Source organism: Bombus huntii, chromosome 5, assembly GCF_024542735.1.
Source record: "Bombus huntii isolate Logan2020A chromosome 5, iyBomHunt1.1, whole genome shotgun sequence".
NCBI lineage: Eukaryota > Metazoa > Arthropoda > Insecta > Hymenoptera > Apidae > Bombus > Bombus huntii.
Window position 1 is genome coordinate 11,076,915 of NC_066242.1, and position 26,526 is coordinate 11,103,440.

The 26,526-nt window shown below is 37.6% G+C and overlaps 2 protein-coding genes across 7 annotated transcripts in view; one reads left to right on the forward strand and one right to left on the reverse strand.

Moving 5' to 3' along the window:
* Window positions 1-348: 348 nt before the first annotated feature.
* The window catches only part of LOC126866137 (tudor domain-containing protein 1), a 308,571-nt gene continuing 282,393 nt past the window's right edge, over window positions 349-26,526 (forward strand). The window contains exons 1-5 of one of the 4 annotated variants that reach the window (XM_050619309.1): window positions 349-492; window positions 1,820-2,089; window positions 2,170-2,252; window positions 2,386-2,589; window positions 2,671-2,751. In XM_050619309.1, the coding sequence (XP_050475266.1) occupies window positions 459-492; window positions 1,820-2,089; window positions 2,170-2,252; window positions 2,386-2,589; window positions 2,671-2,751 (672 nt within the window). In that variant the 5' untranslated portion in view covers window positions 349-458. Of the gene's footprint in view, window positions 493-1,125; window positions 1,265-1,287; window positions 1,436-1,819; window positions 2,090-2,169; window positions 2,253-2,385; window positions 2,590-2,670; window positions 2,752-26,526 lie in introns of those variants that run through there. The other 3 variants (XM_050619310.1, XM_050619308.1, XM_050619313.1) reach the window with 3 other exon arrangements.
* LOC126866144 (uncharacterized) overlaps window positions 2,856-26,526 on the reverse strand; it is a 108,722-nt gene continuing 85,051 nt past the window's right edge. For 2 of the 3 annotated variants that reach the window (XM_050619347.1, XM_050619345.1), the window contains exons 2-3: window positions 4,413-5,926; window positions 2,856-3,941 (exon numbers count right to left, since the gene is read on the reverse strand). In XM_050619347.1, the coding sequence (XP_050475304.1) occupies window positions 3,579-3,941; window positions 4,413-5,926 (1,877 nt within the window). In that variant the 3' untranslated portion in view covers window positions 2,856-3,578. The remainder of the gene's footprint in view (window positions 3,942-4,412; window positions 5,927-26,526) is intronic. The other variant, XR_007689780.1, reaches the window with a different exon arrangement.

Sequence of the window (26,526 nt, forward strand, 5' to 3'; positions counted from 1 at the left end):
TCGCCTTATGACATACATGAATATTAGATACTTCACTGTAGGTTTGTGTCTACTGATCACGGAGCTTTTAAATTGAGGTTTATATTTCAAATCATACAAGAATAATACGTATCTGAAGTATAGCGTTCAAGGTTTACGATTCTGTTGCTCGCTGAAGCGTTCGCGCTAGATGGGATCATAACGGATCTTTGGACGCGACCGCGCCTAGAATCCAATGGGTCCAACACAACTCCGCGGTTTATCCACCTGACTTTTTATGTTTTTGCCAAATTGTGCACTTCTTAAGATTGCAGCGGCATCTGCCTTGAGAATCGCGAGGCGTTCGTAATCACGTGACTACAATTGCACCGGTTTTCTACTCAGATGTTACCGATCACATGATCTATTGAAGTTCGTGCCAAATTGCACCGATTCTTCATTTTCAATGGATAGTGAGCTTAAATCGATTTTGAAGAATTATGAAATTCGTTATTATACGTTTCCAAGTATTAGGTAATTTTATTATCTTTGTATTTTATGTTTCTTCTGAAGAATTGTAAATTATGAAGTAAGGAAAGCGAAGTATTCTTATGAACGATATAACACTTTTAATAAATATAGTAAAATATGTTATATTGTTATATATATATGTGTGTATCATTGCGAATAACTTTGTAAGTAATATATTTGTACTAAAAAACAGTATGATATATAGTACGATAATATGAAAGAAAAAAATGTAAGCAATGTGTATACATAAAATTCCACGAATGTAAGTAAATTCAAATATGGCTGAAGATATCACATGTGGTTTGCTATATATAATAAAACTTTTATAACTTATTCTATTATATTTAACATTTTACCAAACAATAATATAATATAAAAAAATGATTTTAAGTTCTAGCGTTCTTTATTTTAATACAAAATCAAAATATTATAAATTAAGGTACTATTTATCAAAAAATGTTTCGGAATTCTTTTGTTGTTTATAGATGTCATATCTAGCACCGATGTAGAATCGTAGTGCACAAAGTACGTAGTACATAAATTTGTAATTGTGCTAAATCTAATATAATATTCAATCAAAGTACACATTTTTACTACGTTTTGTCTGTCGGAATTAATTTGAATTTGCTTTATTAGGTTTGTAAGAGATATTTTACTCTATTATTTAAAAGGTGTATTGCGCGGGTACTCAAAGTCTTGTGCCGTCACTGGGACAGAATTCAAATGTGTGCCGCTTCGAGTTCCGCGTGCCGTACCGTGGCGTGTAACTAAAGAGGTTCGTTGATTCGATTAGTGAGTGTTTGAAATTGGTGATCGTACGAGTTATTCATTATGAATAAAATGAAGTTCAGAAAAAATTTCAAGTATATTCAAAATTACAATTTTCCACCTACAAAACTTCGAAATGTATTTTGTACACAATGTAAACACCAATTTTTTTTTGAAGGTAATCATTCATGTTCTCGAGTCATATACTTGCCGGTGTTTTATTCTTTCTATTATTTACATGTTGTACATATTAAATCTAAGCGAAATACTTATTTTTAACCTTTTGTAATGTGATTTCAACAATCGTATTGTAAAAATCTTTTGATCTACTTCCATGAACATATATTTTCGTTAATGACATTTTATAATAAGGAAAAACAGGAAATTTACACAAGAAGTATGCCTGCTACTTTCCTTTGTAATTCTAATATAAATGATATCCCAGAGGTTAGAATAATATATAAATTAAGGTTGATAGCATTGTTTAGATTTGTGTTACTCATGCCATTTGTAAAGTATGATTAGAAAAAATACTAAGAAAGCTTTATCTTGTTTGTTTCAGCATTTGTTCCTATGCGTGGTACAATACCTTTGTTATTAGACTGTGGACATATAATATGTGATAAATGTGCTAAATCATTTGTTAATCAACCTTGTCCTATATGCAATATAATCTCAGAGTGTGACAGTAATAATATACTTCAGTTACCTCTAAACATATATGCTTTGGGATTAATAGTCATGTCACATAATCGACCAATTAATACAGATGATCAAGATATTTCTTTTTGTAAACCTTCTACTTCTAAATCAAAGCAACAGAGCATACAAGGTCTGTATCATATTAGAGAAGGAGAAATTATATTTTTTAAACGATGCTTTAAGTTACAATGAAGTATCCTTCATTTTCAGGTTTATGTTCTGAATGTGGAATTCAAGCAACACTAAAGTGCCAACAATGTAACGTTCTCTTTTGTCATATTTGTTATTCCAAGGTATATTGCTTATTACAACTGCTTTTTATTACATTATTATTTGTTTGTTTTTGGGGATGTATCATTGATTGCATTTTCTATAAATTATAAGAGTATGTATGTCATAGTTAGTTTTATCTTTATGTTATATTAGATTCATGGGAAAGCGCTACAAAATCATTCAAAGGTCGTGCTAACGGAGGAAAATAATGAAAATTCCTTCATTTTAAAAAATACTTGCTCAGAACAGTGTCTTGAACGGATAGGATATTACTGTGAAAATTGTGATATAGCTGGATGTTCACATTGTATGATACAATTACATAAACAACATAATTACTTTCCTTTAAGCCAACAGGTTTGTATTATAACCGATGTAAACAATTTATTAGTGTGACACTGAAAAGAAATAATATAGTTTTATTCGTGTGATTATTAGAACAATAAACTGATGACTGAATTCCACGACGTGTTTGACCGTGTGAGTGAGAATCTCAAGAGGGTTCAGCAGGTGCAAAAGGTAAGTTTAAATTAATTTTTTATTCTTCTTATGGAAAAGTTATTAGATCTTAGAGCAGATTATTAAGAATTATAGTGCATGCATAATAAAGAAAAATATTCATGTTAAATGGTAAATAAATAATTTTATTATGTACTTGCAACAAAGTATTAAGTACAAATATTAATCATTATTGTAGAATCAATTTGTTGCAATATAATTAATTGTACAAACTGTTCTCTGAAGTAGCAGAAATTTTCAAATTAATTTATCGTCATACTTGTTTATAATTGAGTATAATATGTTGCATATATGATATATACCTAACATATAGAAGACTGTTATTTGTCTGTGAAATGCATGTATAAATGCAAACGTTTTTTTATAAAGTAATAAAGAATATATGCTGTCATAAATAATTACATAATACAAATATGACTAGAGGGAAGAAAAATACTTATTGACATTATCGGTTGTTCCATATGTGTCCAGTTCCTGCATTTCCAGTTGCTTTAAGTGCTTGAATAATTAGATTCTGCATATTAAATATTTCATTACAGTAATAATGTAGTAATTTGATTTCTTCAATCTAGAGATCTTATACCAAACTTTTCTTATAAAATACACTATATATATAAGAATAAATCACACACAAACCTATAATAAAAATATTGCACATTTTTGAGTTTCACAAAATTTCTCCACATCCAATGATGTGTAAGAGACACAACCTACAATCGTTCACTGCTATTTATAACAAATAATGGCAACAAGGTATATACGTTAAATACGTACTAGAGTTGAATCAGCAAAATTACAATAATTTAACTAGGATCTAGACATATCGATTATTCATTTTCTTTCTCCTGTGTTTGTTGTTTATCCTTGAGTTTTTCTTTTTGCTTCTCTTTCTCTTTCTCTTTCTCCTCCTGCTGTTTCTTCAGCTTTTTCTCCTTCAGTTTCGCCTCCATCTCTTTAAATTTGAGTTCTAAATACCGATCTACTTCCGGACCGGTGAAGTCCTCCGGGAACTTTGGCATTATCGGCAGAATGTACTTGTAGAGTCGTTCGTTTAACACGTATAATTGAGTTGTTGTTTCGCATTTCACGTTGAACCACCAGTCGCACGTCAACGCCACTTGACTGAATATAGTACCGTTCGGGCATAAAAACGATGATTTACCACCATTAAGATCGCAGTAATGCCATACCTGCGAGAACAACATTATTATCACTGTTAGAAATCGCAAGCAACTTTGAAATTTCTGTATACAAGGTGAACAAGAATAGGTGGTACAAGTATCACGCAAAGACAAATTTTTTCAATCATCGTTTTTCAATATTTGTATACGACAATAGGAGCGAGAGTTCCAATAATTCCTTAATTAATACAATTAATAGATTTATTAACGAAATTATCAACATTACTTATTACTTGATAACCTTTATGACATCATCCAGGCATTAGTCATGAGAATTTATTTGTTTATAGATCTTTCAAATTTTTACATATAACTCTACAACATATCTTTTTTCATAGTTTCGATTTATATCTATATAAGATATCGTCCTATGTTTAATTGTTCCACTCATTCTTGCCTAGTTTGTAATATAAGTCGTCACACAATCAATTTTATTATTAGAAATTTAATATTAGAAAATACAAAAAATAAAGATATTACCTGGCATCCAGTATCCGGATCGCCAAAGAATCCTTTGTAACGCTGCTCCTTACAATTGAAATTCGTACGAGGTATACTAGAATAGGCCGGATAGTCGACATTAGCCTTTCCTCTGGTAGCACCATATTTTAGCGACGTCTGTGGGACAACTTCCGTGGTAACAGGTGGCAAAGGATATCGTTCCTGTTGCAATACATCGTCACTCAAATCCTCCGTGATAGCGTAGGAATGATCAGTCGGATCTTCGTTGGTTTGCGGTCTGATCGTCGGTAGGAACGGTTCTTTCTGTTTCGTTGGAATTTCTTGCACAATAGGAACATAATATTCCACCACGTTGTTGTTGGTCAAGCTGTTCGTGTTGTAATTCGACTGAGGTGGTGGTTTAGGTTTCGTTTCATCCTCGTACGACGTTATTTTGTAACGTTCAGGATCATCGGTCAAATATAGCGGATTTGGTGTAGCTTGAAATCGCGTCTCGGTTATTACCTTTGGCCTCGTTTGCGGTCTTACCCTGAAACTCGTTGGTTTCTCCGGTATCCTGGGTGGTAGAGGTGCCACCACTGGTGTTAAAGGAGACGCTTGGATTTGCGGGAATTCTTCCTTTTTCGTGCTGTGAAGGATATTCAATATCTCTACAAGTGTCTTTAGACTATTGTCTATGTTATCCTTGTTCAATGTTTCTGGTAAACGTTCACTTAGTTGAAAGCTTTCCACTATTTGTTGTAGGTTTACGTTAGGATTTCGTGGTAGGGCGAGCATAGGAGATTGTTTACTCGCTGGTAGAGGTTCCAGCACGTTGGGATACACGTTAGGTAGTGGAATTTGTCGGTGATCTTGGAATTCCTTCGCAGGATAATTAACAGCAGTACTTGGTCTGACATTATAATCAAGCATGTACTCATCTCGTAGATTACTGTAAATAGGTTTAATGGGTTGTTTTCTAGGCAAGTGATCTCTGCCATTTGTTGTGTAAGGTCGTAATGGTCTCACGTTTGCATAGTATCTGTTCTCCTTACGGATAGCTTGGCTGGATACCGTACTTATCTCGGGATACGCTACCTTTTGATCCCGATACAGTTGATACGGTATCGGGTACTCCTCATAATTGACCTTCGAACTGTGTCTCACGGGTGTGAAATAGTCGCTATCGGCTCCTACGTTTCGCGGATCGTATTGTATCGATGGAATGAATTTCTTGTCTTGATTCGGTACATTCGTGCGATAATTGTTCGTCCTTCGTGGCACGGTATTCACTCTGACGAACGATTGCGGGCTCTTTCTCACTCCTACCAGGCCACTTTGTATCTCTTTTCCAGGAGTGCCTTGTGACACCGGGTTTTGCCCGTTTACGTAGTTGTTTGCTACGTAGAACGTCATGTAGGGTATCAGTCTCCTGTACCTTTCTTTGAATTCCTCCAGCGTGATCTCTGGCAACGATTCGTCATCTTCTTCGTCGACTACGACTTTCGTCGAGTTTGAATCAGAAGATGCTGCGCTAGTCTTGGTGGTTAACACTGTAACAAAAAATTAAAATTAATTCGTACGAGGTTTTTTTTCTATGTAGAATAGGTATTAAGTAAACACGTATATTTTATAGAGCATAGAGAATGCAAAAATTGTCGACCCAATAAAACTAGCCGGCATAAATAACGAAACGCAAAAAAAGGCTATCCCGTTAACCAAGTAAATAGATCGATCTGCGCGCGAATCACAAGCTAGGAAACAACTTGCATAAAATACGCTTGAATGGTTTAACACAATTGAAGTACCGAAATGGTTAGAGGGTCGCGCATTTGACAAACGTATCGTACGAGTCCCTCTGAAATTTAAGTGTTTTCGAGTGTTGCGCGAGCGTGTCGATGAGAGAAGGACAATAATAATAGGAACGATCTGGCGAGTTCTAATTACTACGACGATCCTGGTGCGGGGAAGCTGATAAAAAGACCAAATGGAAATCGAGGGCGGAGGGGAAAACAGAAAATTGGAGGAAAGTATGTGAGGCAAGAAGAAAGAGGGGAAAAAGAATCAGTTCAACGCGATGACGCTGCCTCATAGCAACGCGTGAGACATCTTCTTAATCGATCTTTTAAAAAGCTACCATCGTGCATAGTTATACCTCAACGCGCCTATTTCTTCCCTCCCTCCCTTCTTATTCTTAATCTTTTCCCTCTTGCCGGGTTACGTGCGAAGTAATGCGTACGCTGCACTCCGGTCTGGTGAAATTAAATTAAGGGGAAAACATTCGTAGAGCTGGCCAACGCTTTTGTACGTGCACCGAGATAGCAAGAATAAAGACCGTATCGGTGTGTACCTATATACGAACACGCATGCTGATATATTCGAAGCACTCAGTGCGCGAGCGCGTTTGTTCCCTTGCGTGTGTGTATGCAGTCGTGCAGGATATATTCGCCCTGGCACGTTCGAGTGCTGCAACCACTAAAAACATACCAATCCTCCGGCTCTGCTCTCCTCTGGCTTCGAACCTCAACCCTACGCGTGTACGACTACTTTTCCCCTTTATTCGCGTCTTGCTCGATCGTACAGAATGGTTCAATCTTTTGGTGTTGCTGCAGACGTATGTACGCTGCCTGGTTGAATCAAATATCCCTGGGAAATGGAGTCTGTTCGATCGATTCCGTTGCCAATTATTCCCGTGTTTAACAGCTAATTATGTTTTCTTCATTTTGCTGTTCTTTCATGCTTCTTCGTTGCAAGGTATTTGCGGCTCTTTTTTTGTTCGTACGTTTCGAACGGATTTATTAACTTTGATTAATAGGTCTTGGAAACGGAGGGTGGAACTATTTGTGCGGCGATTCTTTGTTCATTCCGAAGAAAGATACAGTTAACTCTAGTTGATAACATTTTGCTTGACTACGCGGACTTTGATCAATATAGCTACTGCACAGCGCAGCTAATTAAGAAGTTCTTCATGTAAAAATAGGAGAAGTTACTTTGTGTTATCGTTATTGCATTGATTTTCATCTTGTTTATTCTTCTTTTAATTAGAAACATTTCTTAACTTTGTATAAAGAATCGTTCGTTTATGGCGGATTTGAACCTACTTATTTCTATGCAAATAATTTCAACTAGAGGCATATAAATTAGGACTCAAACTAAAGATTACTTAACCTCTCCTTCCGAAACAGTGTTGATTTATCTTCGTGCATTCATATCGATTTCTTTGTATGAATAGTTATATATATATATATCTAGAACTGGAAGAGAATGTGCACAGATTTTCTACCATTCGATTTCATTTCTTTATTGCTTGAAAAGATTTTTATATGGAAAGTTGCGGAATATTCCTATCGGCTGAATTGAAAGCGATGAAAAAATTCATGTTTGCGAAGAGATAACTGTGGATGAAAGTTTCATGTTGTTGGAAAAAGTAAAAATTGAAATTTTGCTGGTTTAATCGACGTATACGATCGGTTAACGCTTAAAGAGTGATATTATAAAGGTGCTCGATTATATTTACCTTCAGTCAGTATTCAAACTTTCATCCTCAATCTATTTGTAATTTTTATATTTTTACAATCTCTATTCGTAACACCCGATATTACTCGTATAACGAACACGCGCTAATATTTCAGACAAAATCCTCCAATCCTCGATTCTCTTTCTCTAAACGAACGCCAGGAGGCCGTCTTCGCTATGCCTGATCCTGTTCGTCACAGAGATGGTCGTATTCGGTGCAAAGGAAAATGTGTGTGTGTGTGTGGCCATAAACCCGACGCTTCTCTGTATCCTGCATGAATTTTTATAAACCGATTATTTAGTGGCGATGTAACATAGTACGTGGCTAGGTGGTATCGTTTTCGCGTTATAGATAGACAGAGATAGAAGAAGCTCAACGGTATCCGAGCGTGGCACATCAAAGGGACCCAGTCTCTCTGTTGCATTGCACACAGATATACACCGACCCCGACCTGGAAATCCAATTCGATTCTGCATGAAATGAGTCTGGAAACTCTCCGCGTAGCGCGCGCCGCTTTATTAATCCTGTCAGTACGGAACGTGATTGAAAAATCCGCAAAGCGCGTGTGCCGCGAGTAACTCTCTCCGTTTGCCCTGTCTAAAGAGGTGCTTGCCCTGAAAATTTACAAAGCGCCGTCGCCTACGTCTGTATGTGCGTAAGGATGTGCACCTTCCTTCGGGATAACCGGACTCTTGACCTCTCCACCCTTTACTTTTGCATTTTCCTCTCTTGTTCGCGCGAACCCGATTCTGCTCGACAAGTTATGTTCACACTCGTGCTGGCCACATCACAGACACTTCGTTTCTCGTCGAAGAAAATTTTGGAGAAACGTACGCTGAACTCGTACTTGAATGATATTGCTAGATAGCTATGTATCTTAGAGAATGGCGATCCTTCGCAGGTTTGATTTCTTTAGTCCGCGAATTTTCTATCGCGATGAGCGATCGGCGCTTTACCGAGGTAGGTTTGGGATTGTTGGTCGGTAAATTTGAGACATACAGGACTGTCAGGCTATAGGAAGGTTGTAAGGATACAAAAGCCTCAAGTTTTCTTGAAATTTATTTGTTTTACATATAAACTTGTGATAGTAACAGAGAAATACAAGTTAGGCACAGGTTTCTTCGTATCACAATGACGTAGATACTTTTGCAGTTGATTTTAGAGTATGAAATCTTGACGAATAAAACCTAGATCTCAAAATCAATCAGTATTCGATTCCTTTGTACCACAAAGCCAATCGTTATGCCAATTTCTAATAAATTTCATTACACACCTCGATAACCTTGTACCGTTCTATCGATTCGTCACAAACATGCAGATTGTCGTTTGTTCAACCTAAAAATTCCGTGCCGAAAATTTACAATGTACAGCCACGTCCGACTCTGCTAATGAACGTTCTCCCTGTTCAATTTTTTATCATTTGATTACCTTGTTCTCGCAAATACCTTTTGTTTTCCCAAGCTTCAGATGCTCTTTTCTTTTTGTCTTTTTAATGCCGCTCGTGCACGGTATATTCACACTGAGGCGAGTATTAATTTCGTATACGATTCACGCACGCGAGTTAATATTTCCGGCAAAGGCGTCGCGATAGTTTTTCACTCGTTAAGGAACTTTCGTTTTCCGCAGGCGGGAAAATGAGAAACGGGTTTATTTGGTCGGATGTTCGGAGCGCGTATTGCCTCGCTTTTTGACACGGCCCTTCGTCTCCTGGCCCATACAATAAATAAAACCGGCGGTCGCAGTAATTTTACCGGCTCGCGCGATTGGGAATATCGACGTTGCTCTGTTTTCCATAGGCGATATCAATTGTCCGCAGCAGTTGTTCTCTATTCTGTTGGTCTCGTGTCTCTGAATTACGATTGTAACGATAGGCTTGTATTACGCGAACTGGTGTCCATGGATTTTTGTTTATTTTATGCCGTCGAACCGCGAACAAGACAAAATAGACACCTGGCCGCGGCGGGATTTTTATTATCCAACGAGAGTGCGACCAACCAATGAATTTTTTTCTCGCCCCTTTTCTCACTGTGCTTCCTTTTTTTGTTTCTTTTCTTTTTTCAATTGTAGATTCTATAATAAATTGCGTTGTATTTCACAGCGAATCCCGACTATTCGATTCTTCGGCGTCCGTATCGAAACCCGGTGACATTTTATGTTATTGTTTATTCATTTTTATAGAGGGAATTAACAGCGTTCAAGGATGAAAAAATGTTAAGAGCGTCCGTCTGCTGGATTATACGCGTCCTTGTCAATTATGGAGGTTATACTAATTCAGTCGTACGTGGGGACGGAGGAAAGAGGTTGTTTTGTAAATTCGTAAATGCTCGCATTAAATTTATTATTGCCGTTGTAGATTGTAATATCTCGTCTCTGGCAATATAACTTTTATTCCATTTGAAATTAATTTGTAGCTTGTAGTTTAGAATAATTTACTAATCTTATACTTTCTCACTATCATAAACAGAATTTTTGTAGTCTTTGTTTTTAAAAGCATCGTTTTTGTGACCAGATTAATCTCCGAACTAAAACAACACAGCGTGAGTCTTTTTTTGGCCATGTTCGTCTCAAATGTCTTTGTTCTTTGTTTATATAAACATTGCCGTTTCGTTGACTACGCAGCTATACGTACACTTCACGCTCGTGTCACATTACATTGCTAATGGAATTTCAGAATGTTTTGTGTAACATATACGATATGACTAGGAGTCCAGATACTTTCGTGAGTCATGGTATGTTGCAATATTTCGGGTCTCGCCGCGGATTGATCACCGCGTCTGTTTCTCTTTACACTGCACGGGTTTCTACATTTGTGCAACGTATCGTGGCGAGTGGCCACGACACGAAAACTCGACGTGTCCGGCAGAATGTCGTGCCGATTCATCGGTATCTCGATACGGAATATTAATTGACGGCTATTGGTCTCCCGGATTACGTTATTTCGAAGGCACGTGATCTGGAAGCGTGACAGACGAGGAGTCCCATTGCGAGACAACTACTCAGTAGACGCAAACGGAATTCAGAGGCTTTTCTCCACCTTTGGTGCCAAACCTCTCTTCAACCTCTCTTTCGAACCCGTGTCTCTTGCACAATGGGAAAACTAATTAAAATCGTGGCGAACAGGGGGTATCTTCCTCTGTCGTAAGGTTTCGAAACAGTTCGCCTGTTATCTCTAGGTCGGATACACGTGAGTCGAACGTGGAGAACGAAGTGTTTCCAATCAAGCTGAATACCTTTCTCGTTTCTTCATTTTTCTGTCTTGTTTCGTTTAAGATGAACGGTCTCTGTTTATTGTTTCCTTTATCGATGAAGTTTCATGGTATAGAGTGTTTTGGTACAGAGTTGGTTGTTAGGCAGTTTTCTTTTGTCCTTTTATTCTGTTTGGATGTTTTATTGAAAAGAAGAGAAGGAAATAGGTCGGAGAGGTTCTGCCGAATTATTTTAAATTATTCTGAATTAATAGCATCGGTTAATAGAATTGGTTTGGCGTGTAACAATTATACAGGGTGGTTGGTAACTGGTGGTACAAGCGGAAAGGGGGTGATTCTACGCGAAAAAAGAAGTCGAAAATATAGAATAAAAATTTTTAAAAAACTGTTTAAAAATTTTTAAAAATAACGACAATCGAGACAACGATCTACAGTGAGATCCGTTATAACGAGACGTGATAAAGTGCACGCGTACCGAGCGAAAATTCAAAGTCGATTTTTTGAAGAACAAAGTCTCAAACGAAAAATTTTTATTCTATATTTTCCACTTCTTTTTTCGCGTAGAATCACCCCCTTTCCACTTGTACCATCAATTACCAACCACTCTGTATAATTCGTAAGATTTTCGGTATTACGGATAGCTTTGAAAGAAGTTGTACGAATTTGACAAAGTTCTATATTTACGTGGCCATGTAAAATCCCAGCGTTAATCTACGATAAAAGTTGAATATTCTAGAGGATGATTAAGCTACTGACTTTCAATTTGCTAACGAAAATAAAGTAAAAGTACGACGAAACAATGAATTTAATTGGCAACGTAATTTTAGCTGAAACCATCGAATTGAAATCTCTTTGAACGAATCAACGTTTGAACGTTCATCGAATACATGAAACGGTAAATAAATGAAACAGTTTTTTCAAGAGCGACGATTCTATGCACGATCCTGGACGCGCACGTGAAGTAGAACGACGGTGAGTTTCATAAAAATTGAAAGGGACCCAGGTTTGTAACCTGTATTCTGTCGCGTCGAGTGGATGTGTAATGACCCTTTCGCTTTCGTATCGCGTGCATGTAATTACCTTCGTTACGCGCGCGTACGACCGCATGAAACGGCGTATTTTCGCTTTTCCTTCGCATGTACGCGCACCGGCGTCAAGATGAGAGAATACGCGTTATAATTGCGCGTTATAAAAGCCTCCATTTAAAATTTCGGATTCGGTATATCGGAAAAAGGTGAGCCGACGACTGGCCGCCGAGAATAACGAGATTAGCACAGGCTAAATGAGGTTTTAATGATGATCGTTTTAGTAACGTTCCCGTTCAGCGTCATCGATAATTAATGATTGTTGTTCTTCCTTCCTCTCGTTTTACCGGGCCTGATTGCGTCTCTTTTTAAGGCTGAACCCCATGCCATCCGTATCGTTCTCATCGAGGATGTCCATTCCTATGAATACATCTGTTAGAACTCTCAATTAACAGGTGTTTTTCGTACGGTAACAAGCTTCAGCGAGATTATATCACGTAAATTATTTTGTTTTACAGAAGTTAACGCAGATTTGCTTTATATCTGACACGGATCATCCCGCTGATAAAGACAATCGAATTTTTTCGTAATTCGTATAATTCCTAAACTTTTCACGCCAGGGTTAATTTAATATAAAATTGTTTGGTCTGCTCGTACAGTTGGAAACATCGATAACGAATTTAAGCTAGACTCGTTGCACCGCTATTCCTGTTTTTACTGTTGCACACATGCAACGAATTGCTTTAATAAAAGTTTACCAACTGCTATTGTGCGGCTTATATGTTTTTTGGCGGGGCATCGATCCTCGTATTCGATAATAGATAATGAAGCATAATTTTCTAAGAGAGAAACGATAAAGCCGTAAATTATTTAGTAATGTAGTTTCAGGATGTAAAAGCGACAGTGTGATTCTTTTTATGATACTGCAACGTTGAATATGTTATTTCGTTTAAATTATTGAGAGATTTTCTTGCGTTACAGGTAGGAAAATATCTCCTTAAATTCCATACCACCTTGCGATTATAGCCGTAAGTTCATTCCAACAGGAAGTCCCGTGCATAATATACAGGGAGTTACATAAAGTCTGTTGCAACTGTATTCTTGCAAAAGATATCTTGATCTCTTATTATGGAGGTCTTGAATTCCATTCTCAGGTATTAAAGAGCAATACCGGACAATATATAATATATATATTATACTGTATGGTTCAGTTACTAAATTTTCTGCTATTTCTCTGATAGCTAGAATTTCCAAATTAGATTTTCCATCGAATATGTTGATGTTAGAATTTGTAATATTCCAGCAGAATCTATTTCGTCCATACTGTGTAGTGTATAGGACACGATATTCTGCTCGAATGTATGTAAACAAATTCCACAGTTTCTGGGAAGAAGAATTACAAACTATCAATCACAAAGCTTGAGGTTCCTTTGCAGAATGTTGTCAAACATCGACGAATGTTCAGGATACCTAAGACTAAAGTGAATGTCATATTAAAAAGTCCAGGAATAATTTCCCCCCAGAAATCAGAATCTATCGATCAAAGAAATTGCACGTAGAATGCAATTCCTTTACAGAATGTCAAACGACTACAAATTCTTCGATCAAATCGTCAAACCTAAAAGTGCGCCGGAATCCAACAAACCATGGAAAAATCTAACGGTAGCGCGTTAATACGCAGTCGGTTGACAGCACGAATTTCTGGTTTACCTTTGACCCGTCTGAGTACAGGTATCCGGGAAGCCAGAAACGCGACTCTGCGCCGCGCGTTTCGCACGTCATTTAATTAAAACCGGAAAACGAGCCGCGTAACGACACTCGTCCCAGCGGCGAGTCGCGCGAGACATCGGTGTGTGTGTGCGTTTCGAGTCTCGTGGACTCTCCTCGAGTAACCGAGAACGCTGGATCACCTGGTTGTCGGCTCGTGATCCTGTTCGCAGGATTCGTGTGTACCGTCGCGTTACGCGTCCCTTGTGACGAAACTGGTCCTTAAGGGAAATACAGAGCTGTGAAATTAGACGAAACAAGAACGGACTGTGTGTGTGTGTGTGTGTGTGTGTGTTTCTTAAGAAGTTGCTGCGAGCAACGTTGCGTCTTGTTACCGGAATGGCAAGCGACTCTGTTCTACAGGATTTGACACTGCTGTAATGGTCATTGCGTACAAGCGTCACGCAAGTTCATTTACTTGGCGATTCCAACGAATTTGTGTTACGATTGTTGTTTAACTTCGCTTCTTCTTCTCTGGTGCAAGAGGCAGGTGTTGATTTAGGATGTAGAAACGTTGATGATCTTTACGTGGGTTTTAGTTAAATTAATAATGGGTTGCTCTGGAAATTTATTGTTGGAGTTGGGTTGCACACAGTTGAATAAGATTATTTTGTTTCTGAGAATGAAATTCATTGTATATTGACCTGAACTTTTTGGGAAGAGGAAAATACCTAAGTTTCAAAGGGATAGATAGATGGTTCAATTTCTTTTTAGTGTCAAGGTGAAGGTTTCATTCCAAGGTAGAGAAAAATGTGTGATTTTGACTATTGGTGGTTTTTAAAAAGATGGAGATTTCATGAAATAACGTAAGATTTCTCATAATAAATAAAATAGAATAACATAAATTTTCTTTTTTTCTTTCACTTTGCCAAATTTGTAATCCGAAAGATTTTGTCCGCAATACTAAACCGATTTAGTCGATTCGTAAAATATTTCCACTGATCCACATTTTACACCGGTTTTCATTACTCGATTGAACGTAATCTAATTCCTCGAAATCCTGCTTCATCTATAATACATCACTGGATACTAAAAACGTTGAAAGCAGCGCAACAACCAGAAACTTCTAATTAGAATGGAAGAATTCCAACTATTATAGAAGTACAACTAGAATTTTTCTACTCATTAAACGATTACATGATAGGATATTAATAGAAAACAGCAAACGAAGTTGGAATCGTTCGTTTGGAAAACAGGAAAAACTGGCGTTGTATCATAAAATTCGCATGGCTTCGCTCGATTTTGCCAGCGTACAATACGGTCTCGATTAAGCGACAAAAGGCAGGCAAACGAAAATTAATACAACGCTGTGGACGCGTGTATTCAATATTGCATGCATTTGCCCGTCCTCTCTGCTCCTTTGCCGGGTTCCTGCCAGACCATTATGCGTCTCGTTGCTCCGTTCCTCTTGTTAATTTCCTCGTTTAACACATGCAATCTGAACATTTAACAAGAAGAAATACTTTCGAATCGGGTTTAATCAGTTTCGATGTTTCTAACGGATAAGTGCAGAAACGACATGTTGACGTGTTGACGCGAGGGACATCGATGACTGTCACTGGAATTCTTGATGAGAATCGAGGTTGATTGCGACGCTTGAATCGAATGAAAAGTAATATTTAGAAAATTTTGTGGAAGCGTTAGGATTTTTGTCGAAAGAATCTTTGAAATGGATAAAAAATTTGTACAAATGAAAGTATACGATTATTGGGACGCTATAGAAAATGAAATGAAAGTTCGAGTATGATTAGGAAATTATTAAGACGTTTTAATTGTTTGCTTGATTGGCATCTTACGTGAACGTAGAGATTATATTTCTTCTCGTTTATGTCCATTATACCTTTCGATCAATCTATTTGTTTTTCCTTAATTCTGAATATAATTCATAGAAATGTAATTTAGTAATTTTTGCATCGTTACCTCACATGCAAAATAGTGATTGATTACTTGTTTCCTTGATAATTTCAACTGATTACCGCATGCTATAAGAGAAATTAGACCTTTCCATGTGATCGATAATCTTTCTTCTCGTATATGAAAATTCATTACACAGATGCTGTTTGAATTAAAATATGAAATTCCACGGTTCTCTGGCTGTTCTATAGATTTATTTTTCATAAATTACCATCAATTGCTCATAAATGTTTTATTAATCGTTATCAATTGCTCATAAATTACTATTAAACATCCAGACTAATTTTCCAAGGTAGAAGGACTTTGCTGATCGAAATTACCCAAACATTCGATAAATCCAGTACCTTATACGTCAGAATTATTTAGAATAAAGAAGATCATATGAAAAATAGAACGCGTATTGATTACGACAGTTTAAGTCTACAAACGCACAATAAAATATTCAAACTCTTTCATTTTACTATAAGATACATGTTACACCTTGTCGCGATGCCACGATACGCAAAATTGATTCGATAGCGAACGTGTTGAAGTTTCACGTTCACTATGATTTCTTGTCGAATGATCTGCCCACGTTTTCGCAGTGGTTGCTCAATTAGTCAGACAAAATTAGGTAGTGGCGAATAGCGATTAAATAGAGACTCCGGGCAGGTCTTCCTATCGAGATATCGCGGTGGACAAACGATCGTGCTCGAACAGTTCGGCGGAAAGTGTGCACACGTCCGAATGTCAATAAATAATCGATTAGTTTGGATTCCGGTCGGTCGTAATGGATTGGTATATTTGTGATTCGAACGATAGCTCGTCGATACTGGAGGAGCATGTACGAACATCGATTCTGTTTAGAAAGTACTTATTTGTACAGAGTGTTGCACAATGAGTATCTTTTGTCTTAAGATGATCCTATATTCGAGGGATAGAGAGAACACGTAAAAGGAAGAGTTTATTTTACTTTTGCTTCATTTCCGCCCTATTTAAGAATTGACGTTGCGTGAATGCAATATTTCAATTACAATCTTGTTCTGTCAAATTTACATTGTTCAATTATATTTTTGAACATTGTGAATTCCAAGGATTTGCTTGATATTTATTTCGTCGCAGTTTATTCTTCCACTTGGATGATATAATTTTACAAAATTTTCTGAAATTGAAGTATTTAAAGCACGCTATGACCAACTGTTCTTTCTTTTAAATTGTACAGCGTACCGCGTGTTGTACCTATTTGTCGAATGAGATTCTACAAAATATTGTTCCAGTAATATTCGTATATTTTGAGAAAACGATAAGTAATTTTATTTATATTTTTCTATCTACTCTTTAATGGAAAATTACGCTAAAAAGATATTAATCTTTCTTCGTTAAAATTTTATTTCAAAAGAATTGTTTCGTTTAAAATTCAAATAAAATATAAATAAAATAAAAATAGGAAATATAATAAAAAATTATTTCCTTTAACATTATACATTTAATATTCTATCAAATTGTCGTTCACTACAAGTAACTCGATAAGAGTCCATATCACGAATCAAACCGCACGTGGCAGAAAGTTTTTGTACGATATCTTTTATTCGTTTCTATATGCAAAACCATTCCTTAGCCAGTGGTGGTACATCAGCGATAGCGAAACACCCTCTAGCAATTACCATGGACGAGGAGGTTTTATACTTTTTGCGTCAGGTGACGTTCGATCGCCGTTCGAACGTCGATTATGAGTCACAGTAAGCTGCGGCACAATGGAAAAAATCGTTCCTTTCAGATGGACAATCAGAATGGAGATTTATTGTGTTTTATATTTAATTACATTGGCGACGGGTCTCTTAATTTAAAATTAATTATTCCGCTTGCGAAACTGACGCTTTGTTCCCGTTTTTAGAAAAGTGAACGACTCGTAGGTACGTTCCGAATCTATTGAAACACATAATCGCGCCACAAATGCGCCGCTATTATTTGAATTTTCAACCGACTCGTTCATTTGCCCGAATAATTTCAACTATTCGGTCCAGGTACCCCGCAAATTTAAATCGATTCTATGCGACCCGATCTTATTGGCCCGCTCGTACTGGCCACACGTAATATAAAATTAGCGATGAAACGCTTTGATAATTGGGTATTAAAATCTTGCGATAATCGTGCTTTGTGCCCGGCCCCATCCACAATGCGTGTTCTTTCCTTTTGCAAATATTTATGCCCCCGCGAATTTCCCATCGTGCGCTACCCGTTGTTTCATGCACCGTTTCGTCAAATACGTTGTTGCTGCTGCTTGATGATGGCTAAATTAACCCCATTTTGTTGTAAATTGCCTGTTTGTGAAATTAACTAAACCGCGCTCTTCGAGTACAGTTTGTATTTCCTTCTCTACGTTATGCTGTTTCACATCTAATTTTTGTTTACTATATAAACAATGATAAAACGTTGATTTTTATCAGTGCTGTTAAAGGGAACTTTTCTGCTTCTTTATTTTTGATATTTTAAGATACAGCAGATTATTACCATTGATACGAAATAAGATAATTAGTTTGCTTCTTTCACTGTTGACTGGTTGCGAGTTATGTGCAAATAGACAGATAAGTATTTGCGAGAATTTAAGTGAAATTATTTCTTGTTCACACGTTTCATGTTTTATCGAAACTTGTTTAGCTCTTCTATGTAGGAAGGTATTTTTATAAAAATAAATAATCGACAATGTGAGAAATAAATTTGTCATGTTACGTTATATGGGAATTTCATGCTTTATATTGCGCTCTTAAATTTTGAAAATTGCACGCGATAAAGAAAGTTGAAGTAATTGTGTAGGATGAATCCTTTCAAGCCACGCAATATTCGTTCGATCCAATCTTCCCTAACGCTAGTTATTCAACGAGTTATTCAGGTAGTTCCAGGGAAAAGTATGATAAACAAGATAATCCATTCTGGAACGACTTATAAAAGCGCCATGAAAAATATCGTACTTATCAGTACGGGAATAAAATTCTATTTTTTTCCCCTTACTTTAGAAACTTGTGCGAATGCACACGTGTTGACACATATCTTTCAATACTTTTCTTCCTATAACCAGAATTATTTTACTTACGGAGATGGCGTTAAACTATACACATTAATTCTCTTCTTATAAAACCGCAATTATCAGAAGAGTAGCTTTAAACTTTTGACATAAGGTTTCTAAATAAAGTTTTTAAAGAAAAGTTTCCACTCGAAATGATAACTTTATTGCACTAAAAATTGTTTCTATCGCTACTTCTTCGACTATATGACAAGTTACCAAATATGTTACGTTTCTCATGAACTGATTAAACTTACTCGTCGCTTCTACATGCGTTTCATACGATACGTGCTACAGTCTTGAAAGTATTTTGCTAATTTTACAGACGATTTTCTCCAACTATATCTTAAATTTAGAAAAATCAATATCCTTCGAAGTATCTCGTTTTCGTCTATTCTTATCACGATTTTTTAGATTTGTCGGGTTGAACGGAAAGCACGTTACATTTTAATTTCCCTTTTCCATCAAACTGAAGTACGTGTTTTCTCCTTTACGCGTGTTGTTCTCCATCAATGAATTCCCTTCGATGACTTTTCGCCATCTTCGCGATAACTTCGTTATACCATCGGCGTGAAATAATTTATTCCTCTGAGAAAAAAAAAGAAAACGTTCCAATCCGTCCCTGTAGTCTTCCAAAGAAGATAAGTTCTTATTGTCGAGGTAGTTCTGTGACGAGCGGAATAAATGGTAACCCGAGCATGCAAGAGCGGTAAAATGTGATAGACGAGATAGAAAATCCCATTCGAGCTGCGCCAATTTTTGTCCTGATACGATTGGCACATGTGGCCTTGCGTTGCTTGCTAAACCTTGGTGAACCACGTTTGAAGCTATGCCAGGCCAACAAAAGACAAGTATCTCCAAAAATGTTCCTGAATGAATGAAAAATGAAGTACCTCAATTAAATTGTTTAATCTCAGTTTCGTCTCGCTACGAAAAACCAAACGATCTGTCTGTTCAACCCAACATTTTTACCACGTTGTACGTTGTTAAACGTTCCACACACGCACGTCGTCTTTCGCAAATACCTGGCGCAGCTTCTTCGATTATGGCACAATACAGTTCTTCGTTAATATCTTCACAGCGATCAAACTATTCCCGGTTGGTTGTCGTCGTGTTCCACAAAGAGAGGGCGCGAGTTCTTCAGCGAACGCGATATGGAGATGACTTCCAAATAGTTTCAAAGCATATTATTCTCCGGCTCAGTGCAAAGGGTATCACGGTCAAAGGATAGCAGAATCGCCGTTGCGATGCCGGAATCAACGAAGGTTCGAGAGTGGATACAAATTGGAAATATTCGCCGGAACGGAAAATGATACTCGAAGGTTTAATGCGATTTATACGAGCTCGATCGGAATTTTCATTTCGTTCTTATGAGGCTCGATCGGCTGATGACGTTAATTGAATAGAATATTGCTCGTTACAAGTAATCGTACCTGAAACGCGTATGTATCTCTCTGCTTTTAACGAAGACGACCCGGTGAAAGTGGCTGTCGATACGCGGTTAAATCCGTCATTTTCTCGGATCAATGAGATCTCCGAATTCTTTCTATTTCTAAAGGTAGTTTAAAAGGATTAGTCGTGTAAAAATTTAAGCGTAGGCGTTTTATACCTTAAAGCTAGTAAAAAGAAAAAAAAAGAAAAAAAGAGAAACGCTCAAACACACGTTTGTTTATCTTTAACGAGGAGCTCGTTTGCTCAATCACAAATTTCCAGCTTCAGTGGATATGGAGATACAGAGATACCCTTTCAGAAAACAACTTACCCTTTTTCATCTCTGCGAAGGTTGGATTTTGAAAAGCGCCTGTTTGTCTATTTTCAATGAGAAGCCCATATGTCGAATTTCGCGTCTCGAATTTTAGCAAAACGTGGAACACGAATATCCTTTAGAAAAAACGGATTCGTTCTTCAGGATTCGTATTTCCAAAATACCTTTCTTATCTGATATTTCGCGCTATAAAACAGGTATACTGTTACGTCCCGAGGCTTACTAAAGATCGTGTTCCTAACCGTCGCCCTTGGTCCTTCAATGTCGTAGACAGATCGTCTTACATGACCGCTGAGATATACACAATGTGGCGATAAGCGTATAGTTGTTGCCAAGCTGCGAATTCTAAAAAACATCGATTCGCCCTCGGTCCGTTATTTTACCAACACAAAAAAGGTGGCTTAGTGATCATAGGTCGTGAGACTTGAGCGTGGTCGGGGTCGTCTCCAAGAGAAGACAAAGGAAAAAATCGAAGGGCAATGAGTATCATACGAGGAGTCAAGCCGAATGCATCGGGAGGTTCAGAGAAATAAAATCAAGGTCGCTTAGTCAAACGAATACGTCGAGAAATACTATAAAGTCGAGTCGAATTATGATAACAAACTAGTTGTATCATCGTTCAATCATTTGTAACGTGTTAATTGTAATTTTAAATATTGTTAAAAATAGAAGCTTATGTTAATCCTGTTAATTCAGTGTTACAATCGTTTGAACTACCTCTGTTATTCTAATCGAAACAGAGCAACGACTGATTGCGGCGTCGACTATCAAAATCGTAGCGAGAATTAAAGCCTCTCGTTGACGCGTTTCTTCGCGATCGCGTCTCTCCGCGAACGGTCGTAACACTGTCCAAGTTCTGCGTTTCTAGCGAAAATTCAAAGTCGATTTTTTCGAAAATAAAGCCTCAAGTGAAAAATTTTTATTGTATATTTTCGACTTCTTTTTTCGCGTAGAATCACCCCCTTTCCGCTTGTACCACTAGTTACCAACCACCCTGTATATGTATAGTTAAGAAAAGGTGTCTATAGCGTGTTTTAAAATGCATTCAAGATATAATTTTATTCAGCTATCGAAATTATCAAATTTGTCTGTTTATTAAATTTGATTATGGGGTCCTCTTGAGATATATTTGCATTAAAAATGATAATTTGTCAACTCTATTTGGAAAGAATTGATTATATTTTAGATATTAGGTACGTGGTTACTTTGCTCAGCATAAGCTTAAGCTGGCTGTATACGAAATTCTAGTTAAAAATGACAATCATGACAACCGTGTCTCACTGTCGTGTCGATGAAATTTCAAAAATGCTTCGTATAACATACAATGCCATTTACCATAAACGTTTTTTCTTGTTTCAACATATAAAACTTACACTCAAATTTTGGTTCAATCATTTTGAAAGATCCTGCGTAATTCTGTTTCTAAATTTTCCTACGACTCATTAGACTCGACAGAAGTTAAAAACAAGCAAGTTTGCCGGCTATTTGTAATTTAATTGACTGTCATAAAAACGATATTATGGTAAGAACAGTAGCCGGAGAACAATTGTAGCGTTTTATCTTTTAATAACGAATACAAAACCAAGTATCACGGCCAGCATTCGGAGAGATGCGACTCACGTACAATATTAAAGGAAAGTTTCGGATGCACGAGCATGTTCTTTTGCCAGTTTAATTATTTTCATTCTGATCAATACTACATTCACAATTGCGCAGACGTTGGTATAAGGGAGTTTTCGAATTCGTTTTCCTCCAAGAGCCGCATGTGTTTACACTTTCTTTAGAAAATGGTTCAACATCGTCGACTGGAAATTCTGCTTAATTACGAGCCTGAATTTTCAAGTGGAATTCTTCTCAAAACTTCATATTCTGAAAACTACGGCCGCATAGTAGCACCTGTAAATATTTTACTTCGTTTAACGTAGCTTCTGATTATTTTCCTCGTATCCGAACACCGAAAATCCAACGAATAGTTCCGTTAAAAGTTCAAACGGCAAATTGCGACTTTTCATTTCCAACGAATTTTTCATAACGAAAATTCATTCGTGTGGAAAAATAGCAGCTTTCTTCGTTAATCCAGTTGAACGCTCTTTCTCGAGTAAAAACGATACTTTCGCCAATGCTTCGCCATTCTTATGCGCTCGTACACGTTTGCTTATTACGATACTTTCTCCGATTATTTAGCTGTGGGTGTTTCGTTTTGTCAAATATCAAATACATTCTTCACATACTACGAATACATAGCTATGAAGCTTGCTTGTGTCCAACGAATGAAGTATCGTTACTATTAACTTATCACTTTGCTAAACGCGTGTAGAACAAGCTGCGAACTATGCGTTCCTACATAATCAGCAATTACTCAAACACGCGCATATATATCTGACAAGTTTACAAACTCGATTTTCTCGGAAGCCCTAAAAGCCATAGAATTCGCCTGACTTCAATTATGCCAGGAATTTACGACCACGGTGTACATTTCCTTCTTTCAACCATAATTCGCGTATCTACTTGCTAAAACCGTGACGACAAAAATTAGCCTACGCGAGGATCCAGTTCTCCAGTCGAATTTAACGAGCACAGCTTTATTTGCATTAATCCTGTGTACACGACGCGTTTGATAATCGAATTGCTGGCAAAGTAACGCAAGGGGGAAGAAAGGCGCGTTCCCAACGGTGGGTGGCTGCACTCGTACACACACACAATCGCATTCGCGTCGTATGCGTACACATCGAGAGACGAAAGAAGCTCGTGTGGATGAGTCACGATGTTGTATCGGTAGTCTAGCGACAAACTTGCACTCGAACGAACAGTTTCTCACTCGACACCGAGAGCACGGCGAATACTGTCTTCGCTCGTTGAAATTACAAACGCGACGACGGCCTGTCCTCTGTCGTTACGATCTTCGTGACCAGTTCGTGCCACCTAGACACGTTGTGAAGTGGAACTTCGCGACGTGAACATCCGCGAGACGAAGCAAACCTGCCGAGTTACAAATAACGAAAAGTATTCTGTCTCACTCCCCTCTGTCTGCCAGACTTCGCTGTCTGTATTTCTCCCTCGACTGCTTCCATCCAACTTTTACATGCATTGGATGGAGAAACAAACGAACGAGAGAAATAGCACGAAGGCCGACCCTTTTATACCGACGAGCGTGCGAGTAAAGGGATACGAAGGGAAACGTTGATTGCTAGGAAGGAAAACCGACCGGATTTCTCAGTGATTATAAAGCCAGCACGATAGGTTGCTGGGCCATGATAATGTTATTCCGCAGTCATTTTTATTTCGATGTATATTGTGCCTTTCAGCATTGTTGTGGCAATAAAGTGGAGTAGAGACGAGGGTGGCTTTTTGTCAAGTACTCGTTTTACGATGGTTTAATTAACTTCTCGATGTAACGTGTTCTTGGTACGACGCAGCGTTTCTTCGCGGAATTTCAGTCGCTTTAAATGAATTTAATCAGTAAGAGATTTGGCAAGAAGTTGCATTAGCCTGTAAATGAATTATCGTATTATTTATTCGTTTGAAAATTGGAAACACCAGTACGTAGTTTATCTTATTGGAAATGTATGGTTTTGCGACGAGATTGTGGTGATCTCTGAAAGGAAGCGATGTATGGTACAAAAACATCAGAAGATTCACAAGGTTCCATAAGATCTCTAACAGGAAGATTAGTTTTGTCTACAATGACTCGACGTAATACAGTGGATGTTAGAGTAATCACATTATAAAGAGATATTAACCATTAGAAAGTTTAAACTTTCACAATAGAGTAAAAATTCGTAAATTGTTAAAACACGCGAAACATTCTTATTGCATTACTATCGGCCTTACGAAGAACAACCTACTGTTATCGTACTCAATTGATTAGCTTCAGCGATGAAATGAAAAATGATAAGAATCCATTTCGCTACGTTTTGCATAACGAACTAAAACGCGCAATACGCATCAATTTTCGCTTGTCCTGTTTGTTCGAAAGGCTGCATCGGCGCACACGATGCTCACGATAAAAAATCGAATTTGGGAAATGACACTAAGGGAAGGGGTGAGCGAGTGAGACACAGGGGTGAACGAATGAGACACAGGGGTGAACGAATGAGACACAGGGGTGAGCGAATGAGACACAGGGGTGAGCTGCTAATGTCGCGGAAACGCGGCGATTCTTTGACACGGACGCCTCGTTGCATATCCTACGCACGTTACTTACGCGAGCTCGTGACGATACACAGGTTAAACGCTTTCTTGAAAATGCTCGTCCGTGACTCTAGCGCAGTTTCCGGAAGCGTGATTGCGAATTTATCGCAAGTGATCTTGAAATTTAGTCGGAAAGGGTAGTTGGGTCTATTGTTTAAAATTATCGCTTCAAACGATCGTTTCTAGCAGTTTTATTTTAGAAATAAGTTAGAAGTAAGAGAAAATTTGTTGCGACGAATGTGTAACGAATAAATGTCCAATGTTGGTAGTTACGCTTTAGATCTTTCTGAAGATTTCTTCTTTCGGAAGAAAGACCGGATAGAGTACAAAGAAAATATGCGAAATGGATATTAGGCTTAGATATGACAACACCAAATTATATATTGATAGAAGAATGCAAGATAATAAAAATAAAAGAAAAAGCATTAAAAAGAGCAGCAAGGTATGAAGAGAAAGCCCTAGAATCAAAAAAGGAATTAGTAAAGGAGTGCATAAAGGAAAGAGAGAGAAACTGGGGAAATGGCCATGAAGGGAAAAGAGCAAGAAAGAGAAATAAGAGACTAGAAGAGATGAGAAAGGGAGGGACGTAGATAGAAGCAGGAGAGGAGCAAGAAAGGATGACAGCAGACCAAATTATAGAAGAAAGAAGAAAGAGAGAAGCAGAAGAGAGGGGAAAATGATAAGGGAATCCAAATATAATATACACAACAGAAATATAGCTAAAGAAAAATTACCAAAGTACTTAGAAGGGAGGATGAAGTGGAAGGACAGAAGAATACTGGCAAGATTCAAATGTGGAAACGAGACCAAAGCAAGGGAATACTGGAAAGAAGAGGGAGGAAAAAAATGCAGGCTATGTAGAAGGAAAGAAGAAGACCTGAGACATGTAATAGGAGAATGTGAAATAATGGGAGGACCAAAGGACATAGGAAAAACGCTAAATGAGGCTGGAGAAGGTTTAACAGAACTGAAAGCAATAGTAGAGAAGAGTAGGGCAAACGACAGGAAGGATGCACAGCAAGGAGGCTAAAGACCAAAGTTGCAATAGTTTTTAGTCATTTAATTTGTAGTTTCTAGTTTTAGTTTTTAGAGATAGAATAATTAAGGGAGTGCAATAGAATAGAGTGGAAAAGAGAGGAGATAGACATATAAGAAGAGAAATAGACATAAGAGATGTAAAACCGAAAGTTCGTCCAAAGCCGAAAGGCACAGACTAAGCAATAATAAAATAAATAAATTACAACAGTGCACCTTCATACAAACGTGAAACCAAGTCTGTGAAATGTTGCGGTGTTTATCTCAACAGAATAAAATGGATCGTACGTAATTTGACAAAATAATATAAAACAAAAAACATTGTGCGTCTATTATTTCCTCATAAAACGAGAGAAACTTTTCGGATAACATAATATTTTAGTGCAAGTATCCGTAGTCTACTTATGGTCGGCAATATGCATCATGTATATCTATGGCGATAGTGTTGATGTTGCTAATAGAAGAACAGCCGAGTAACACCAGTAACCGACTCTATGTGTATGGGTGCTTATCCCACGAACTAAGTTAGTCGATTCCCTATGGTCACTCGCCTATCGATTGGTCGAAACTCTGAGCTTTCGTTGTTCCGCGCTGTGGCTAAGCCTCCTGCTCCACGGGGGTTCGTTTCTGGTTTCGCCAACATCGCACCACCCCCCCATAACAAACTACGGATTGGTAACTAGTCGTTCTTCC